Genomic DNA, 20,621 nt, shown 5'->3' on the forward strand with positions numbered 1-20,621 from the left:
CCCTCCTACCTAGCAACTTGTGTTCAGAGGCCTCTTATCCTGGAAGGCATATATAGTCATCATAATGAGTAGTAGCCATTGATAGCCTTATCCTCCAAAAATTTATCTAATCCAATTTTAAGATTAGTGGCTATTACCACATTCTGTTGTAGCAAAATATATGCTATCTACAAACTTTTGTCTATGCATGACAGCAGGTATATATGACTAGCTCATCATAGACTATGGCAGCTGAGAGGCATTTCCCTGTAGCAACCATGTGCTGATGTGAGAATGGTCCCTGTTCATGTCATAAATGTGTGTTGAACTGTGAGTTATGTGCCTTGTGAAAGTTGATCTTACTGCGATGTCTGCAGTGGGATTGTAAATAGTATTTAAATATATGGACTAGTAGCCAGAAATGCAAGGGCTATGAGAATTCAGAGGTGTGAATTTTGGTGGTTGGATGTGGAGTAAAAAGACGAGCATCATTATGTTTTTAGCATCTCCGAAACGTAGGCTGATCAAAGCGAGGGACGGCTGACATTGCCATGCGATGCTATCATTAATGTCTTTAGCTTATGGTAGGTATCCATGGCAGGATATTTATGATCATTAATTTGCCTTAAGTAAGGCACATCCTGAAGCCAGGGTAGGGATAGCATGTTTGCTGTTGCAGCTTCGTGGTTCAGGCAGCACAACAAAAGTCTTTTTTTCTGAGCAATTGAGTTCTGGGGTGGGAACAACTTTTCCTAAGCTGAATGCTTTCAAAATGTACAATTCAAAAAGATGAAAGGGTTATAAATATATGTAAAGCAGGCAAGAGAATAATAGATAAGCTTCAGCAGAGGATTAAAGCAAAACAGTACACCGCCTAGTATTAAAATGAAAGGATTTATTATGAAGTCTTAAACTTATCACAGGCTTACCAGCAGGTAGGGTCTTGAAATAAAACAGTTTTCTGCGATATTTTGGTGGGATGCTGTACCGAGAAGAAACATGTTTTAAAAGCATCAATCTTCTTTTTAAAAAAAATGATAGAAATAAACAGCTATTCAAAGTTTAGTGGGGGTGGGGTGGGTAGGGAGAGACATACCTTGCACAGCAGGCTCCAGGTTTGAAGGAAAGCTTATAATACATTCAGATGACTTCTTGGCTGTCAATGAGGTGAATTGCTTTCATTCTTGTGCTTTATTCTTTCATTCTTCTGCTTCAGACTACAGTTCATAAGTATGTATTTCCTTCATGTGTGGCTAACCTGCACTAGGGTTAGAAAGAGAAATAAACAACTGTATGGCTTCAATAATGCTGTGTCAAAAGCATAACAGGGCATCACTGTCACGTGCTCTGGAAAATGCCTTATTTGAAGGGATTTGAAACAGGAGAGATGTCATGACTTTTACAAGGAAATCTTATCTGTGTACACACACACACACACACACACACACACACATTTTTTCTGATAATAAATAAATGACTTGACCTGAAAGGCTTCTATTTCAAGAGTGTAACCAAGTCAGCTTTGATTAACATCCCTAAAAGTTGTTGTCATTGGAATGAGATGAAAGAATTTAGTGGTAATATAGAGGATGTCCTTGGAAAGATTTGCTTCTATTACTGATAGACTGTAATTGTTTCTTAAGAAGGGTCATGTGAAAGCAGAGCAAAGGGATTCTAATGACAGTAATTTACAAAGCTAATAAAGGAAATGGTTTCTAACTATTTAGATGCTGGTGGTTTAGACGGCATTTGTATTGAGACTTTGCACAAAAGGAAAGAAAGTGAATTTCTCATCTGAACAGCTACCCATTTCTCATATAATGTTGCAAGATAACATTAAAATGTTCATGGGCTGTATCAAAATTTTACACCAACTTCTTAAAGTACCCTTGACTGTACTCAAAAATAAGCTATTTTTGCTGCCAAATGAAGAGGGGAGAGCATTTTAAGTGCCTCTAGCTCATTTGAAAACCAAAAGTTAAAACTTCCCCTGAGTAGAGGCAGTTTAGGAATAAAGGCTTTGGCTAATTAGGTTTAATGGGACATTGTCTTGGGAGATGTGATTGATTAGGCCAATCTAGACACAGAATAGGCCTGCAGGGTTTAATTCTTGGATTCTCCTAGTGAATGGCAAATATCCAAGGGCATTTTTTAAAAAAAATATTAGAGGGAACATTAAGAAAGTGTGCGGCACCTACATGTCATGCACACATTCAAGTAAAGTTTTGTGGATGAAAAACAGCCTCAAGAGGCTGCAATCTTGAGTGTAGAAGTGGTGAGCATTGAGTTCCTTAAGCCTTTCCCATTCAAAAATGCCTCTAGCTTATTTTCTTCTATGGGATTCCATTGGGATTCCATTGAGGTTTCATTACCTGCTCTTACATGTATACCCCTAAGCATGTAGAATGTTGCACAGTTGATCTATATTATCTTTTTACCTTTCTCCCTTTCAGGCACTTTTCTATAGCTAAGCTATTCAGATTTCTAGAAGTCCTTTCACAGAACAGGCAGAGTAGAGTACTATGCAGCACTACTTCCACATCTGCCTCTTTGGAAACTAGTCAAAGCTAAGATGAAACTAGGTGGGATGTGTATGGCGTAAGAGTTTGGGCTTTTTCTGTGTGGGAGATTTGAAAAGTCTTGTATCAACGTGGAAATTATCACAATCTCTTTGGGGAGACAGATGCATCATACAGAGAGGATTCACAATACAGCTTCACACACAAGCATCAGGTTGTTGAATGCTGACTGAAGAAGTTTCTATAGCCACATTATGAGTCATCAGGGAGGTCATCTTTATACTGGAGGCAATTCCCTATTAACATAAGCTAAGAAACCATATTGTGCTGAATATGTAGGCCTTTCATCAGTTTCTGTTCTGTATATCCACCCAACACTCAGCTCCTCTTTCTCAATAAATGCACATGAGAAGTCAAAGATCACAACTACCTGTCTTGGGAATTTGACAGAAAGAGGTTGTCAAGGATGCCCAAAACTGTCAAGAGAATTGAATAAGAATAATCTAAAGTTCTGCAAACATCTGGAGCTAGTAAGGAGTACAAATTTCAAAAAAGAAAAGAGCTATTTTGTTTGGTTTATTTTACACAACACAAAAAGTGTAATCATTTACAAAGTTACCGTAGTTTTTGCTTCATTACACACATTTTTTTCCTCCTAGAAAGTAAGGGGAAATGTCTGTGCGTGTTACGGAGCGAATGCTTCCCTCCTCCGTGGTTTCCAGCAGGAGAAGAGCCGCTGAATGGGGAGGAGAGAGGGACAGAGTGCCTGCTTCTTTAAAGGAGCAAAGCGGGAGGGGAGGGGAGCCGCTTACACGAGTGTAAGCGGCTCCTGTCCGGTTGGCTCCTTTAAAGCAAGCAGGCTCTCTGTCCCTCCAGCAAAGTTTTTCAGCTCGCTAAGGGGGGGGGGGGAGGAGGGAAGCAAGCAGAGCTTGCTCCACGCATGCTCCTTGTCCCTTGAGTGCTTTTCCTTCCCTCCCCACTTAAAACGTGGTTACAAAGCACAGATCCACATGGATCCTCAGGATTTGTGCACTGGGTCACCCCAAATTCACCATCAGATCACATAGCATGTCCATGGCTACAGTTTGCACCAAAAAAATCACGCACCCACTGTTGCCTGGGGCCGCAGTGGTGCAAAAACGTGGTTACAAACATGGATCCTCAGGATTTTTGCATTGGGCTACCCCAAACTCACCATCCGATCACATGTCTGTGGCCACAGCATGAACCACAAAAATCATACATCCACTGTTTCGTGTAGAATATTTTTTTTCTTGTTTTCCTCCTCTAAAAACTACATGCGTGTTATGGTCGGGTGTGTGTTATCGAGCGAAAAATATGGTATATGTATAGCAAAAACAGGGCAACCTTAAATATTCAGCATGTGACTGATACAAAAACCAAGCCATAATAAGTATATTGGCTTGTATTATTGTACGATTCTGTATAATGTGGGACAATAAGCAAGCTTAATATATGCATGATCCTTGTCACAAGGTAAACAGAAAAGATCACCTTGTAATAAGGAGAATTTATTCTTGGGTGCTTTTCTATATTTGATTCTAGCTCTTTTAACATAGTGAAAGAAGTGTGCATTAAAATTTTTCTATTTGGCTATCCCTAAATCTTACTGGGGGAAATGATTATTATTGCATTATTAGCACTGGAAAGTATTTTTAATTTAATATAATTTTGCATCACTGCTTTATATTGATTTCTGAGATGTGCAGTATATTCAGCTTAGAAGGCAATGCAAAATGCTACTTGCAATTCTTGACCCAGTTAATATATACTTTAATTTCTGTCTAATATAGCAGATGTCTAGTAGAAATATATATCATTTTCTCTGTTCAGAAATGTAGGGCCCTTTAGTATTGCTTATTTCGATGGATGCGTTACAAGGACTCTGCATAGTTACATAGTCTTTGTGAATTAATTCATGGTGCTAAAGACAGACAAACTGATTTACAAACTATCATGAGAGTCAACAGCAACTAACAACGTTAAGGAAGAAGTTGCATCTTTGAAAGAGCACATGTGTTATCTTTAATCTTTTTGAGGCACTCTAGAAAGTTTTATCACATTTTCACAGGCTTTTTAAAGCAGCAAGGCATTGTCTTATAATTTTTCACTATTATGGTATTGGTTTCCCCCCAATACTTTTAGAATAATTACTGCGTAGTTCATTAATAATCTGTAGGAATAAATTGTCTCCCAGGTTGATTTTTAATTTCTGAATGAAAGCAGTGGATTGATACTCTCAATAGCCGTTCCAAAGTATTTCTGGCTGTATTCTCTCCTGCCCCCCCTTTTCTTCTCTGTAGATGTAGTTAAATAAAAGTGATATATGTACACTCTGCAGTAACAGTTGATCATAAGCTGATTTAACAGTTTTAATTCAACTTCATTAGCCTTAGAGGGGTTGGTTTGGGTAAGATATTTTCTTAGGATGTAATTTAGACTTCAATTCTTTTTGCAGCTTCCTCATACTTTTTCTCTGCCTGCTCTCTGTGAATGAAATTACCTTTCCTCATCACAAAAGCCTCAGAGGCTTCCAGAGGAGTTCTGTATGAATTCAACAAGCCCTGATTGGATTCCCAGTATAATGGCTATTTCTCTTTCACATACTCTGAGCACAGAAAACTTGTATCTTGTTATAAAAGTGAACTCAATCTCCCTTTGTTTTGACCTGGAGGGGTAATATGGAGGGACATGCTCAGAGATTGGTGTATTCCCAGTTGAACTGAATCTAAAAGACTAACAAGGAAAAAAATATATCTTTAAAGAGGACATCTGCACCCTCTGTTTTCAAATCCCCATCAGCAGTAAATCACCTTGCACTTGGTTGACCAAAGAGCCAATGCGTTTTTCATGCACAAAGTGCATTTGCTACAACCGTTAAATTAAACTCTCTACCGAATGTGGAAATAAAAGCTGCAATCAGAAAGGACATCCAGTTACTTCTTGGGTAAAACAATTATTCCAAATTGTGGCATTTAACATGCCACAACCAAGTCAAGATAGTTATGCCAGTCACCGGGGTTTTTTTGTCTTTTTTTTTTAAAAAACATTATTTTTCTCTCATTAAATTTTGTTCCTGGGCTGCACAAAAGGCTAAATAGGAAAACAAAATGTTTTGCTTCTAATGAAAATGTCTCATTATTTGACTATTGTTAACTCTAGATATTTTTTTTACAACATTTCCATAGAACTATAGGATAGCTACAGCATTCTAAGAGAGAAATCTGCTAATAATGAACTGCAAGGATGTATAGTATGTAGATTGGACACAATTGATAATTAGACATGCAAGAAAAGTTTAACACAAAAGACCCTCAACCTATAGCACCACCCCTGGAGATCTTCCTTAAACACAAGTAGTATAACAGTGTAGTAGTATATCATTGTTTTTATTTGGCTTTTCAGTTTTAAGCTATGTATTTTACAAATCTCATGTGGCTTGTTTCTAAGAAAGCCATGTGATGTAGGTTAAAACTCTGGAAGAGTGACAAAATGTGTGTTGGAAAGGGGAGGAAATATAGATACCGTATTTTTCGCTCAATAACACGCACCCGACCATAACACGCATGTAGTTTTTAGAGGAGGAAAACAAGAAAAAAATATATTCTACACGAAACAGTGGATGTATGATGTTTGTGGTTTATGCTGTGGCCACAGACATGTGATCTGATGGTGAGTTTGGGGTAGCCCAATGCAAAAATCCTGAGGATCCATGTGGATCCATGTTTGTAACCATGTTTTTGCACCACTGCGGCCCCAGGCAACAGTGGGTGCGTGATTTTTTTGGTGCAAACTGTAGCCATGGACATGCTATGTGATCTGATGGTGAATTTGGGGTGACCCAGTGCAAAACTCCTGAGGATCCATGTGGATCTGTGCTTTGTAACCACGTTTTAAGTGGGGAGGGAAGGAAAAGCACTCAAGGGACAAGGAGCACGCATGGAGCAAGCTCTGCTTCTCTCTAAAGCAAGCAGGTTCTGCTTCTCTCCCTCCCGCCACCCCCCCCCCCCCGCCCTTAGCGAGCTGAAAATCTTACCTGCTATTTCCAGCAAAGCGGGAGGAGCCACTGAGCGGCTCCCCTCCCCTCCCGCTTTGCTCCTTTAAAGAAGCAGGCACTCTGTCCCTCTCTCCTCCCCATTCAGCGGCTCTTCTCCCGCTGGAAACCACGGAGGAGGGAAGCATTCACTCCGTAACACGCACAGACATTTCCCCTTACTTTCTAGGAGGAAAAAATGTGTGTAATGGAGCGAAAACTACGGTATGCCTATTTCCAGGTGCAGCAGTGCTTCAGTATAGCTCAGCTCCACTTCCTTTGTCCCGCTATTTCTTCCATTTCTCCCATGATTTTTAGGCATGGATCCAAGAGGTTTTTCTTCTGTCCTGCCACTTTCCCTGGGGCAACCCACAGTTTACTGCTGAATCAGAACAAACGTCAATCCGTAGAAGACTCAGTTGACGTTTGTTCTGATTCAGCAGTAAACATCGGGTTTTGCCGCGGGAACTGGCAAGGCAAAAGAAGAACCTCTCAGACCCATGTCTAGACAACATGGGACAAATGGAAGTATGTATGAGTCCAGAGTGCGACATGACCATCTCTGCCCATTTCTGCTCTGCAAAGCCTGCCCTTGTAAGCTTTGCAGGCATTGACTACACTTTTATAAGTGGTGATCATAAATTCTGAGGGTGCCTCTTTCAAAGCTGAGCAGGAAAAAGACAAGTGTGATGGAGCAGAGAAAGCTCATGATGAGAATGTTTATGAACTACAGCGCTATAGAAAAGTTGCCCTTTTTATAGGGTGTTTCACCTGCTGCCATTCATTTGCTTCTCTGTCTTGTTGACGGTGTGTGGGGAATGCACAGACTGTCCCCTTGGACTGGAAGGTTTGCCCTGAAACTCAAGCCACATAAATACAAGCCCAATTTTGTTCATTCTTTTTTTAAAAAATAAAATATAAATCAGTAGTCGGTGTGGATGGGATCCTTCCCTCCCTAGAACACAAATGAACCTTGTGATCCTCCGGGTTATAAATTATAAATGAGCAGCATGCTCATCTGTTATTCAGAAGCAAAGGTCAAAGGATTCCCCCCCACCCTTACGTTCTTTAAACTGGATCTCCTTTGATGTCTACACCGCATATACATAGCAATCATTATATCCCACGCTCTTGCATCATTAATGCAACTACAAACGAAACAAGTCAAGTTTTGAATGCCCAGTGCTTCACTATAAGCACACAGATGTGAAAGGAAATCTTGAGCTAGATAAAAACACACAAAACTTTTACTGATGGGATTGCTCCCTAGCGTAACCATGCTTGAAAGCAATGGGGGCAAATTATGATCCTTTCGGGCATAATTCTTGCTCTCCAGAAATTTTCTGTCTTGCTGCCTTTGACTAGCAAAACGGGAGCTTGCTGTGTAGGTTAAAAACCAGACGCTGCTGAAATATGCTTTTAATTTCTAATCATATGACATTAGCACCTTGAAATTGGGCAACAACTGTATAGTCCATCAATTATTACCTGCTGTAGCTGTGCACTATTACTCCAGTTTAGTTTTGCTTCTTTATTTAATTTGGCTCCTGTCCATCCAACAGGTTCCTAGGGCGGCTTACAAAAAGTTACAATTAAACCAAACAAAAAATGGAAACCAGCAAAAATTAAAACACACACACACACACACACACACACACACACACAATACAGCATTAAAATAATGTACAGTAGATTTAAAAGGCTCTTAGTGTGTTGCAAGAGTATATAGGGCACCATATGTATGCACATAGGGGTCCATGGCCATTGGAATCCCAGTCAATCAGAAGTCTTGCAAGGAATCCAACACATGCACACACAGCCTCTTCACACTGATACCAAACAGTCAGTAAAGTGGTCACTGCATGTGTTGGCTTCTAAGGCACAGAGGCAAAGGTAAAGGACCCCTGGACAGTCAAGTCCAGTCAAAGGTGACTATGGTCACAGAACCAGCCCATGTCTTTACTACCCCCAGCTATCAATTGCCTTTTGGGTAGCAACACATCAAGACACAAAGCCCGGGGGACCACCAAGTATAAGTTGTTGCAAAATGGTTATTCAAACTCTAAAATGAAGAAGCCATTTATGTTAAGCATGTTTGTGGTGTCTAGAGACTGAGGTTATTCTAAATAGTTAATGGATTATAAATACTCATTTTGCATTCCAAATATTTGCTCCTCAATAAATTTTACTTTAGCATCTTATCATTCAGTTTTACTATATTTTATTTTTAAAAACATGTATTTGTAAAGCCATTATAGTCAGGTCTTAAGACCTTAGCTATTTCAAATCATCACAGGCTAATATTTTGCAGAAATTTGTCAGCCCTAATTTTATGTTTGCCCTCACCCTTTCCAGAATCAATATTCCTTTAGAGTTTCAATTTGCAGCCCCTTCTCAGGTCATAAATGTTTATGGAGGTCATTAGTCGGGAGGTAGAATGCCCCCAAATGTACAACTAAGAACAACTGAGAATTAAGTGCAACTATAACCTGAGCTATGTCTATGGGATTCTAAAGAAACAGTTCATGTGATAAGGTAGAGGATGGGTGGGGGCAGGGAACACAAAGAACAAGAAGCTCACCACTGAAACCTAAAATCTCCATTTTGGAGGTTTAATTGCTCTTTATTTTATTTTTATTGTATCCACTATCCTCAAAAATGCTTATGGACTACTTTTGAGTGGTTATCATAAGGGTTACAGAATGCATTCACATGTTGCCTTCTTAATGAGAAAATGTGTGGAACAAACCAACTGTTATATTGCCTTTCTGGGGAAAGCTTTCTTGCTCATGGAAGAAGGCAGGAGGTGTAGGCAGCAGTCTCAGCACTCAGTTGTCCCCCTGCAAATGACCTCTGCCCAATACCACCTGTCCTGTCTTGCTGTCATCTCCTGACATTCCAAAGAAATGGTAGTTCATAGCACTAAGGATAATGCATGGTTTCAGATAATTGAAAAATCTCGTACACAAGGCAGTGACTAAATTAGCCTTCAGAAATAATTGGGGAGTTAAAATAGATTTTTCAGTTATCTGAAATCTTTATGTTGGTTCACCATCTTTTTTGTTGACATTTTGCTATTGAACACTTTATGACTTGATACCTGAATCTGCATTAGCAGAGTAAAAGACTAGCTTTGTTGGTGTATTTGATAAACACCCAGGTTTTATTACTTGCCACATTTCTTCCCATCCCATCTGCAATTTGCACTTCCTCATTTCCACCCTCTCAATCTATTGTGCTCTTTCTGTTTCCCCCTTCCTTGTGTTTTTGTTGTGGAAGATGAGAAATGTCATTTTTTTTCACAGTGCATGCTGGATGGTCATTTTGCTGATTGTACAGCAGAGAGATTTGAAGCCCATTTGAAGGCTACTAATCAGTCTTTGGAATTTTATGAAAAGGTTGTTCAGAGACCCTAAAAGGCCTTCATTAACATCATTTTGTCCCATTTCCCCTCTCAGGAGAGCTACCACCACAGGAAAAATTAGGGTTGTATAGTGACCTCAACATGGTCAGCACCCAAGATTTGAATCTTATTTGTCATATGGTTAGGCTACTATTGTCCATGTAGACATTCTGAGAGAGTGTTAATTTGCTCTGGTGTTTTTGACCTTAGTTTAGAACGTCATTCTGTGAAGCATCAAGATCATTGAGTTAGTTTTTGTTTTTTTTTTGCTGTACCAACCCTATTAAAATGATGCAAGACCTGCAAAATTGAATTAGTTGGGATGTTGCAATAACATGAATATGTACTAACATTGTGTTTTATGGTAAAATATAAAATGTAGCTTGAAACTGTAAAACGGTTGCTGATGTTTTCATATGTGATTCAAAGCATCATGAACAAAATCTCTCAGGCATTAATTTTACGATGCTTTATATATTTATTTTGACAATTCCGTGTTGTGTCATAACCAAAAGCTATTATTTTGTTAGTGGTTTCAATAGAAAATTGAATGGCCATAATAATACTAAGCAGTAGTGTGATGTTTCTCAACTTTGTTGTCTATAATGACATTCCATTATAGATTAGAGAGGATTGTAAAGAATCTATTATCCTCCCCAAATTAATATTCACAAGTTTTAGAAAATCAACATGTTATTTGGTACAGTTTATTCTAATAGTCACTGGCACACATTGTGACTAACCACTGCAACTCATGAGTTGCTTAGAATATATTCTCAGGATGGAATACAGTGTCTGTCATTGCAGCACAACATGACTGGCTCTTGTGTTGTACTGATATCATTAATTGATTCACGTCACTTCACTGCACCTTCTGAGGGCCTTCTCACCTGTAGAAATGGCCAGAAATTGCTCCCAAACTTGTGTGGTCAGGAGAGCTCTCTCCTGGTTGTATATAAAGCATTTGAGACAAACGAGCTACAGCCTTGAAATCCTCCAGTTGGGTTGGAAAGTCCACCCCCTGCAGAGGTTCCGTGGACCAAGAGGGTTCACTGTGGGAAGGGGCTTCCCCCTCAACCATCTTTGTATATGCTGCCTCATCATTTGCAGGCCTCCCCTATCCCTTGGCTGCCTCGGACAGCTTTGCACAGCCAGCTGAAGTCTGGACAGAAATTTGCCATTTACGGCTGTTAATTATTGAGCCTCCATGATTTCTGGTTGCAAATCCTTCCTGTCGCGGGATGGGGTCCTAGTGGAAACTTGTCCGGACCTCACAGAGCTGTCATTTCAGGAGTTTGGGTGATGTGTGTGTCTGTGTGTGGAAGCAACAGATGGGCTAGCATTAGTCAGGAATGCTCCTCCAGCTTGGATTTTATTCTGAACAGGGGGAAAAATGAATTTGCAATGCTTGTATCTTCATTGAGCTGAGCTTTTCAAGGCCCTGAAGCTCTCATCCAGGCCAGACTCTAGAGAACTTCATCAGCATCTGTACATTTCTGTGTCTGTTGACACTGGTCATATTGTTCATTCAACAATATTTTTATTGTGTCACCAACTGTGCTATTGCCCCTTTACCTTCTTTTTAGGCTGGTAGGATGGTGGGGTCATGACTTCAAAACCCGGTTTCTCATGGAAAATAGTATGTATATTTCATATTCAGTTTTATGTAAGGATTTATTTTATGGTTTATATAGATTGTATAATCAGATTCTTTCCCCCCAACCATAAAAAGAAGAACAAACAATGACCAAGAAGGCCACATTCCTACTTCTGATTTAACAGGCCTTTGCAGAGCGAAGTTTTATGTCATTTTTTGAGTTGCTGTACTTTACAGCCTGGTGACTCAATATTAAAATGTTTTTAACATGCTATATCATTTTGCTATGTTGTGATTTGCTGAGCTGAAAGGCTTTTGTAATAGTGAGTAACAATTATTCCTTGTCCCACAAATCCCTGGACCAGAAATAGAGAAGGCCAAGAACATGTCAGATATATATATTATTTCCAACGACTTAACATGTACTAGAGCATAAACTTCTGCCTGTTTCACGGCAACAGGGATGGCAAAGAAAGCTTCTTTTGCCGCTTCTATTGCACTCTCAAGTAGCTGTCCAGCAGAGTTTTTCTGAGTGGTGAGAGGTTTGTTAACATCTCTCCTGATAAATGGGATGTTGGCGCCCCCTGAAGATTGCTGTGACATGTTTGCTAAGCACTTGAATTATAAAAGTATTAGTCTTCACAAGAACTTGAATGTTCTGGTTGTGGCAGGTACAAATGAAGTGTCCAACACACCACCTGGTCACATTTTATGGGATCAGTTTCATTTTTTGAGGCCTGAAAATGTGAACAAGGTGGTTGCAGCTGTCAGCCTTCTTGATTTGCTCACTTTGCCTAATAAAGGCGAGCTGGGTGTGGTCAGGTGGGTCTAGGGTGTGGTGAATGTCTCACTGTGTGAAGGAAAAGGATATACTGCCGTGAAGAAGAAGATGGTATTGCATCTACTCCTTAAAAACCGATGTTGGACTCAAAGGCTTTTGACAGCTACCACCTGATTGCTAATACTTTTTTTTTGAGGAAGGTGCTTCAGCTCCAGCAACTCTTGGAAGATACGGATTCTCTTTATCCTTCCCAGGATAGGTTCAGGGCCATTTCACGGACTGAATCATAATCTGTTGCCCCATTGACCTTTATGGAGAGAGGGGTAGGACTGCAACCCTGTGGCTTCCACTCAATATTTTGGCTGGTTTTGATATAATGAACTATGGTGTTTTATTAGGCTGTCTCTGTGGGAAAGAGTTGAGAGGCTCTGTTTTGCAACGGTTCTGCTCCTACCTATGGCAGGATCCAGAGAGCATAAGATGATTATACCATGAATCTCTGGAGTTCTGCCATAGGGAACCATTTCATTGCCAAAGCTAGTTTAACTTCCATTATGAAGCTGTTGGGAGCAGTTATGTAGAGATTTGGAGCCTGGTGTCATCAATATGTGAAGTTGATAATGCTTAGCTATATTTCTCTAATTTTTTTGGGGGGGGAGGGGGGCATGCAGGTCCTAACCAACGCTGTATGCATTGTATGCATGATGCCTGTATGCCTTGGTACACTGGATGAGGGCTAACAAAACCAAAAGTACTTTCTGACAAGATGGAAGCCCTGTGAGTGATTGGTTCTTCGTTCTGGGAACAAACAAAAGCTAGGGATCTAATAGAATGTGTTCATCTTGCAGAATTGCAACTGAGCCCTGGCATCAATGGATTTCGACTATCAAACCCTTCGATTTTATTGGTGTGCGCCCTCCATGCTAGTTTAGAGGTGAGCAATTACATTTTCATGACAGATCAAGTACAAACAAATGAGGCAATTTGTGTAGTATTAACCTACATTGCGTTCTATACAGCAGTTAAACAAAAAGTCTGGTTGAAGACTAATGCAATATAAAAAGGATGATCTCACTGCTATGAATATACTGCCAGCCTTAACATCTGCTTGTAGCATACCAGTGAAGAGAACACTGGAATTCTTGCCTGGTTGCTGCCTCTATCACTCCTTCCCTTCCCCAGAGTGGCTGGAGAAACCCAGCCATATGGGCAGGGTAATAATAATAATAATAATAATAATAATAATAATAATAATAATAATAATTTTGTGCCACATAACTTGCTTGGAGGAGGAGAAAGCAGAAGTAGCATCTTGATGGAATGCTAGAGACAGGCATTAATTTTAAAACAAAGCTGAAGTATGTTCTAGCACCATGAATTCTTTTTTTAAAATAATGAACCTGTCTTCAGCTAGTTGTCACTTATACTAAAGCAGCACTTGTGTGTTCACATGTGGATTTTTATTTTTTTGGCAAGAAATCAAGAGGTCAGATAGGTGTCGTATACAGCTACTGGTGAGCTGAAAGTCCCTTAAGGATGTTTTCCCAGTGAAAATAGGGTGGCGCTGTGGGCAAAGAGAAAGAAGAAAATACAGAAGTAAGGGGGGGATTGGTGCATTGGGATTTTCTAGGAAAAGTAGTAGCAGTGCCCCTTCCCCTCTTCTTGCTTTATAAAAATTTTTTGCTGCAGCTGCCAGTAGTAGATGTCACCATCCCCTCTCCCCCAACAGTATTGTCCCAGGCAAGGAATGTGCTGTCTGGATTGTCATTGCTTTCAGTGGCAACAAAAGTACAGTATGTTTAAAGTTAAGAAATTGTGTGGAGAGGGTGGGTGTGCTGCCAACATCACTTTTCACAGTAAGTCCCTTTCTCCTGGAAATAGTAATTTTATGTCCAATGGAGAAAAATAGCCAAAACAGTCCCAACTTTCACAGCTGTGAATGGGCATTCAAAATATTCATCTCGGCCTTATGGGGCTGACTTACAAATATTAATTTGAGCTAGCCATATCTTGGATCACAACCATCTGCTCTTCCTTAACATCACTTAATTTTGAATGTTTTACACTACTAGACACATAGTGCCAAGTCACTAGGTCATTTCCCCCATTCTTATAATGGCTACAAAGTAAGACTGCTTCATCTCATAAAATTTCCAGGGTCATTTTCACTTGCATTTCAAGATACCTTTATATTCATTGCTTAGCAGACTGACCTGGACTATGTACCAAAAGGCCAGGCATGTGACCACAGATGTTTGTATCTTGACATACATCTAGCAGTCACACATAATGTAGAATAAGATCTTATGGCTCCCTTGCTTGATTTATCAGTTGATGCACAGGAGAACAAAATGAAGGTAGATGCAAAATTTAAATGTGTTATAAAAGTTTCGCTTGTGAATCTGCAAGGTTTCTACAAGGAAGTAAAGTGCGCGTCCAATACAGATACAATGGAAATAGATAATGTATCTTGGAACAATATTTGAGATAGGGAATCATTATTGTCCCAACTTCCTTCTCATATGTGAGTTCCTAAGGGGGAAAATATTTTCTCAGAGCTTAAAAGAGAGACTTCTATCAATTGTCATTTCCATGCACAGAATGTCTAGTGTTCTGTGATGATTCCTGAAATTGGCTTGTTTGTAGAAAACCATCAGCAATCTTCAGGATGGGATTATATAATGATGTTGACTCATAATGCCACTTACATGCTGATTTCTGTCAGATGCTAATTTAGTGCATGCATATTTGAATGAAAAATAATATTTTATAACTTTCTGTAACCTGCAACATTCAAAGTTTTTAAAACATACTTGTATTCATTGCAGCCTTTAGTTGTCTGTTAGGGACATTCTGAATCCATCTGGGGGAAAAATAATTTTCTAAATGCTATCATCAGTCCTAAATAAATAAAGCCAGAGAATTATCAGTAATTTGACTGTTTGCTTTTCCTGCTCTGAAAAATTGCAAAGGGGCACGGCAATACTTTTTCTTCTGTTTGGCAATTCATTTTGTTTGTCCTTAAACATCTCTTGTATTTTTGTAAACTTTATGTGACCTTAGAGATGCTTCTCCGCTCTGACCCAGATGGTGCTGTTCATAAGGGGGAGGGGGAGCAGCCATTTAGCCCACGGCAGGGGGTCAAAGGCAATGAGAGCTCATCAGTTTCTATGGACTTGCCTTTTTGCGCCTGTGTTCCTCTTTTGGCACAGTCAGGATTCCCTTGTGCTAATTGCTGTAGTACAGTGAAATAGAATGTGTATCTGGCAAGAGATGGCTTGCAAAATTGTTTCCCATCTTGCTCTGGGATGCATTAAACAGAGGGTACAGCTTCTAAAGAAAATACCAAGCAATGTAAGTGTAAATGCACAGCAAGGACAATCTCTTGCCTTTTGCGAGGGGAGAATGTTTGTTGTGGGGACATTATTCCTGGCAGCATTCCCACACCCCTTGCAAAGTCACAAGTGAATAGACTTTATATGGCCTAATCTTGCAGAAGAAACCCTAAGTTTCTGCAACCGTAGGCAGCTTCTACATAAAGGCGCACAATATTTTTACCTCCTTGTGCATCCCCAAGTCTCAGTGCCATTAAACTGGTGGCATTCTTATTCTCAAGGCCACCCTCCAAGCAGTGTAGGGTACAAGTTCCAAAAAACAATCGCCTTATGCTGTTCCTAGGGAAGAGGGAGAAATTCAGTTCAGTTCACATTTAAAGGCAAACCTGCCTAACTGCTTTCCGAAACAATATTCAAACTGGAACACGGCCATCCTTGAAATTCACTCTTCTCCAAATTTTGCAGCACAGTTCTTCAGCTAAGGAATGTATATGCAAAAAAATGCATGTACTAGAGTCAAGTGTGCATAAAAATGTAAACTTTAGCAAAAATAAGAGAAAATGTGTTAGATTAGGGGAAACTGCTTTGGAAGATGTTTATATTAGGCAGGATTGCTTACATTGAGTATATTAGGTAGAAATTCACACTACAATTCTGGTGAATTTTCATGACATTTAAAGAAAAAATTCAGAGTGATGTGAGAATGTGTAGAAATGAATTTAAGATTGGAAAAATAAGAAACAGAGAAGAACATAAACTGAAAGATTCTCCCATCCCTAGTCGTTCCTTTCTAGGGATGAGTCTGTTCTTCCTTGGAACTACAGCAATCAGATTGAAACAACAATTTCATTAGATGATAATGAAAAGATCTTTACTTGGTGCCAAAAAATAGAACAGACTTAGAACCAGGAAAATCTCCCTAGGATAGCACCACCAAGAAGCCACTATCACCAGTCATTACCCATCTCGCATCAGCCAAAACGGGGACCAGAAGAAGGGACTTTAAATATAGCTGTACTATGAGGATAACATTTCTGACCTAGTTTGCATTGCTCTTATAAGTATTACTGAGAGAAAACATTTTTCTCCTGAGCACAGCATCTGCATATTGTGGACAGCTTGAGAATGAAACTCATGACGGCATTCATACATTTATGTTCACAAATGTTCTTCCCAACCATATGAGTGCTCTTGTGCACTCAGGTGCAGATATATCTACTTTCATTAAAATGACTGGCTTTATTTCTGGCACTAAGTTTTTATCTTACAATACTCAAAAGTCACTTTTTGCAAAGCTAAAGTAGATCATAGGATATAGGCTTTGTAGAGAAGGATGCAGTTTATATTTGTCTGGGCTCTCTTTGTTTTGCTGCAATGATGTAGTTGTCTGTCTTTATTTTAAATATAGGTATTTGGTCAAACTACAATGAAACTCCTGAGAAGGAAATCCATTCTTCTGACTGGTTACTTGGAATATTTGATAAAGCATTACTATAGTGAAGATACAAATGACCCCGAGCAGCCCTTTGTAAGAATAATCACACCTTCCCAAATTGAAGAAAGAGGATGCCAGCTCACACTGGTCTTCTCAGTTCCAATTAAGGATATTTTTAAAGAGTTGGAAAAAAGAGGTGTCGCTGTAAGTAACCAAGGCTTCGCATTGCTTTATTTAACAAAGATAGTGGGCTGTGTGATAATTCTAGAATTGCTTCTATTCACCGCTGCTTAGGTCAGAAGGAAGAGGGGGAATCAGAATACCGATATGGTTCTTCAAAACACATAAATTGGTTTATGGTGGTGTTATTATGTTTGCCCTGGGGGACAAACAAAATAAAATATATAAGGTGATACCTTTATTGTAGACTTCCCCAGCCAAAATAAACGTGTGCATGCAAGAAAAGGTATCACTTGACTATCTTGAGCATTTTAAGGCTTAATTCAAATCACTTTTGAAGCTGTCTATATTGTATTGGACTTACAGTAGTGGCACTGATTAACTGAGCTGGTGTGATGGCCTGGAACGCTCACAGAACTAAACAGTTCGCAGTTCAGCTTCTGGAAGAGAACAGAAAGTTGCCAGTTGGGCTAGGATTAAAATCTTGCACAGGAATAGATTAAAGACTGGGGAGAGGTCCCAAACAGGAACTGTAGAGGTGAGGAGGCTGAAGGTAGAATGCAGAAGAGTGAGTAATGGGCTGAGTAGTTAGAAGAGAGTGTAGTTCAAAAGGAGTTGAGAGTAGAAGACAGAGGAAATGGAAAACTGAGGCAAGAAGGGACTAGTTGGAGAAAAGGATCTGAAGCAAATCCACAGCATTAAGATTAAGAGGAGTTGTGTGCTATGGAAGGGGAAACTAAACTGTGAAGGCGTCTGCCCAGGAAAGAGGGGGCCCCGCTTGTCACCTTCCTCATATCTTTCTAGCCACTGACAAAACAAAAGTGAGAGGTTTTTACAATCTACTAGAAATGGCTTCTTAATGTATCATTTGAAAGGGTGGTATGTGCCTATGTGTTTCAATAATATGCTGCCATGACAGTCTCTCAGCTATTACTTATTTGTAAGATAATGTACAAAGTCAGAGGCAGCTTCCCTGACCTGACCTACTTTATCATTCTTGCTCTCCACTGCCACTATTTTCCCACCCACAATCCCTTTTCCTCACAAGAATTCTCAGAATCCCAGAGCACCAACATTCTAGAACAGCAGGTCTTTGGGGGCCACCACCACAATTCCCTTTTCTTTTAAGAAACCAATCCTGAAAATCAGTATTAACTCATTAGACACATGACTATTAGTTTCCTGCACCTTCCCTGTGTAGGAAATGACAATCTGGGCTCCTAAAGCAATGGGATTTCTTATTCCTTTATTTCTGCATTGGTCCTTGTCCCCTGGCATAGGGTGTGACTATGCCAGAGCTCAGAGGTCTCTGAAAACATTCTGATGCATATAGCAACTAGTTTCCAAATATCACATAATAACTCATTTGTATTAATTTCTCTTCCCCTTGTCCCCCTGATTTTTCAGCTTGGAATGGCAAAACATGAATTAGTATCTACCTTCCCTTCTAAAAAAAGGCTTATTGTGATTTTAACATCCCAACCCTACACTTAGTTACATAGCAGCAAGCCACATTAAACATGAGACTTACTTCTTTGAGTAAACATATATAGAATTGCACTGTAAAATATACCATGGAAAAATCAATACCAAGAACCCTAGCTCTCCATCTTTCCCCTCTATTCTCAGTTTATATGGGCCAGAAATGGGAGAAAGCATTGCATTTGGCCAGCATTATACCAGGAGCACAAACTTTATGTTAGCTTTGCTGCTTTTGGAGTTTGGCAAACAAATATGAAGCTATATTAATTTGCTAGATGTTTATTGGCTGTTTTGCAGTGTGACATTCGGGAACCCAATGCTCTCCGTGTTGCCCCAGTTCCTCTCTACAATTCTTTCCATGACGTGCACAGATTTATTGAAATCCTGGGATCTGCAATGGCATCTGTAAAGCAAAGAACAAACACTGCAGCACTTTCCTGATCTTACTGACGGTGCAGCTATACTTTTTAATCTCTTATGAAGATGCATCAATGCTTCTGAGCAATTTTTGTTTGTTTGTTTGTTTCTCTTGGGCTGGGCTATATGTATTCCACCCATTTGCCCCCAAAGATTAATTTTGCTTGGATAGTTATTTACAATAGATACACTTTTTATTAAAACTCATTATTTCTACTTATTTGGGCTCCATAAATTAATATGCTTTATGCATTTTAATAGGGTTAGTCTTTAGCATTCTAGATACTTTCTTCATTTAGATAATTCTGGTTTACTTCTGACAGGCGAAACAGAAAGACAGCTGCAAACCTAATCTTTGTCTAATGTCACTGTGTGGAATAAGGCACCATATACAACTCTGTGGATATAACCTGCATTGGATTTTAAGCACAATTTCTATTAAAGGGAATTTTAATTTGCGCTGAAATTGTATTCATAAACATCTAAGTAGAATTTAAGAATTCACAAATGACTTAAGTTTTAGACATCTCAACTTTTGTTTAAATGTATTTAGCGTTTCTCATAAACCTTCTGCTGAGTTGCTTTGCTCACTTATAGCCGTTTATGAAGGATTTACAGCTCCCCTGGATACCCAGGCAAAATAATGGCCCAGAAGCCTGCTTCTTTAGAAGAACAGATCCAGGGGGATCCTGATCTATATCTATTTGGGCTCTTGAGGTCATCAAGGTATATGTGTTGACATGGTACCTCTGACATTGGTTTTAAAAGAATGCCAATCTTCTGGAATGCTGAGGCATCATACTGTTTTGTTCTTCAACGTGCTCAGTGATTGTGAAACACTTCCATTAAGCAAGTGGGGCTTGACTCCTAATTCAGTGTAGAATCATGGGCTTATCTTGTAAGTGCACCAGATGTGGTATGATTGAGGCAAATGTATGCTGCTTAGTAAACTGTCACTGTAATCTACCACCATATCCGTCTAATCACTGGGCCATCTGAAAAATATTTAGACATTATGCTGTCTGAATATGTAAGGAGCAGCAAGAGACCAACATTTTGTACATCAACCATCAGTGTATATTGCACCAAACTCACTTTATCCCACTGTAACAAACTTTGCATTAATCTTGTACTTCAGGGGTTCCCCCTCCCCCAATATGTTGCATATGGGGAACTATAATCTATAAAGTATACATTTTGTATGAGAGAAATATGGCAAAATGAGTTGAGTGTGAAGACAAAGGAAAGGTGGAGAGCACAGTTCTGGTAAGTCTTGGTGACATGGTATCTAGATAGCTGGTGATCCTTTAGTCCTTTTTAATACGTTTTTTTCTGAACGCTTACTGGATATTCATAAAAATTATCTGGGTTTGTGTTTGAATTCAGCCATGATGCTATAGCCAGTTCTGAATGGATGTATTTGTATAAGACAGCTCTCT

The 20,621-nt window shown here is 39.5% G+C and overlaps 1 protein-coding gene across 3 annotated transcripts in view; it reads left to right on the forward strand.

Moving 5' to 3' along the window:
• The window catches only part of KYNU (kynureninase), a 75,514-nt gene extending 55,873 nt beyond the window's left edge, over positions 1 to 19,641 (forward strand). For all 3 annotated transcript variants that reach the window (XM_028745221.2, XM_077935787.1, XM_028745245.2), the window contains 4 exons: positions 11,542 to 11,594; positions 13,182 to 13,267; positions 17,077 to 17,307; positions 19,063 to 19,641. In XM_028745221.2, the coding sequence (XP_028601054.1) occupies positions 11,542 to 11,594; positions 13,182 to 13,267; positions 17,077 to 17,307; positions 19,063 to 19,206 (514 nt within the window). In that variant the 3' untranslated portion in view covers positions 19,207 to 19,641. The remainder of the gene's footprint in view (positions 1 to 11,541; positions 11,595 to 13,181; positions 13,268 to 17,076; positions 17,308 to 19,062) is intronic.
• The last annotated feature ends 980 nt before the right edge of the window (positions 19,642 to 20,621 follow it).

This window comes from Podarcis muralis, chromosome 1 (assembly GCF_964188315.1).
Source record: "Podarcis muralis chromosome 1, rPodMur119.hap1.1, whole genome shotgun sequence".
NCBI classification, from domain to species: Eukaryota; Metazoa; Chordata; class Lepidosauria; order Squamata; family Lacertidae; genus Podarcis; species Podarcis muralis.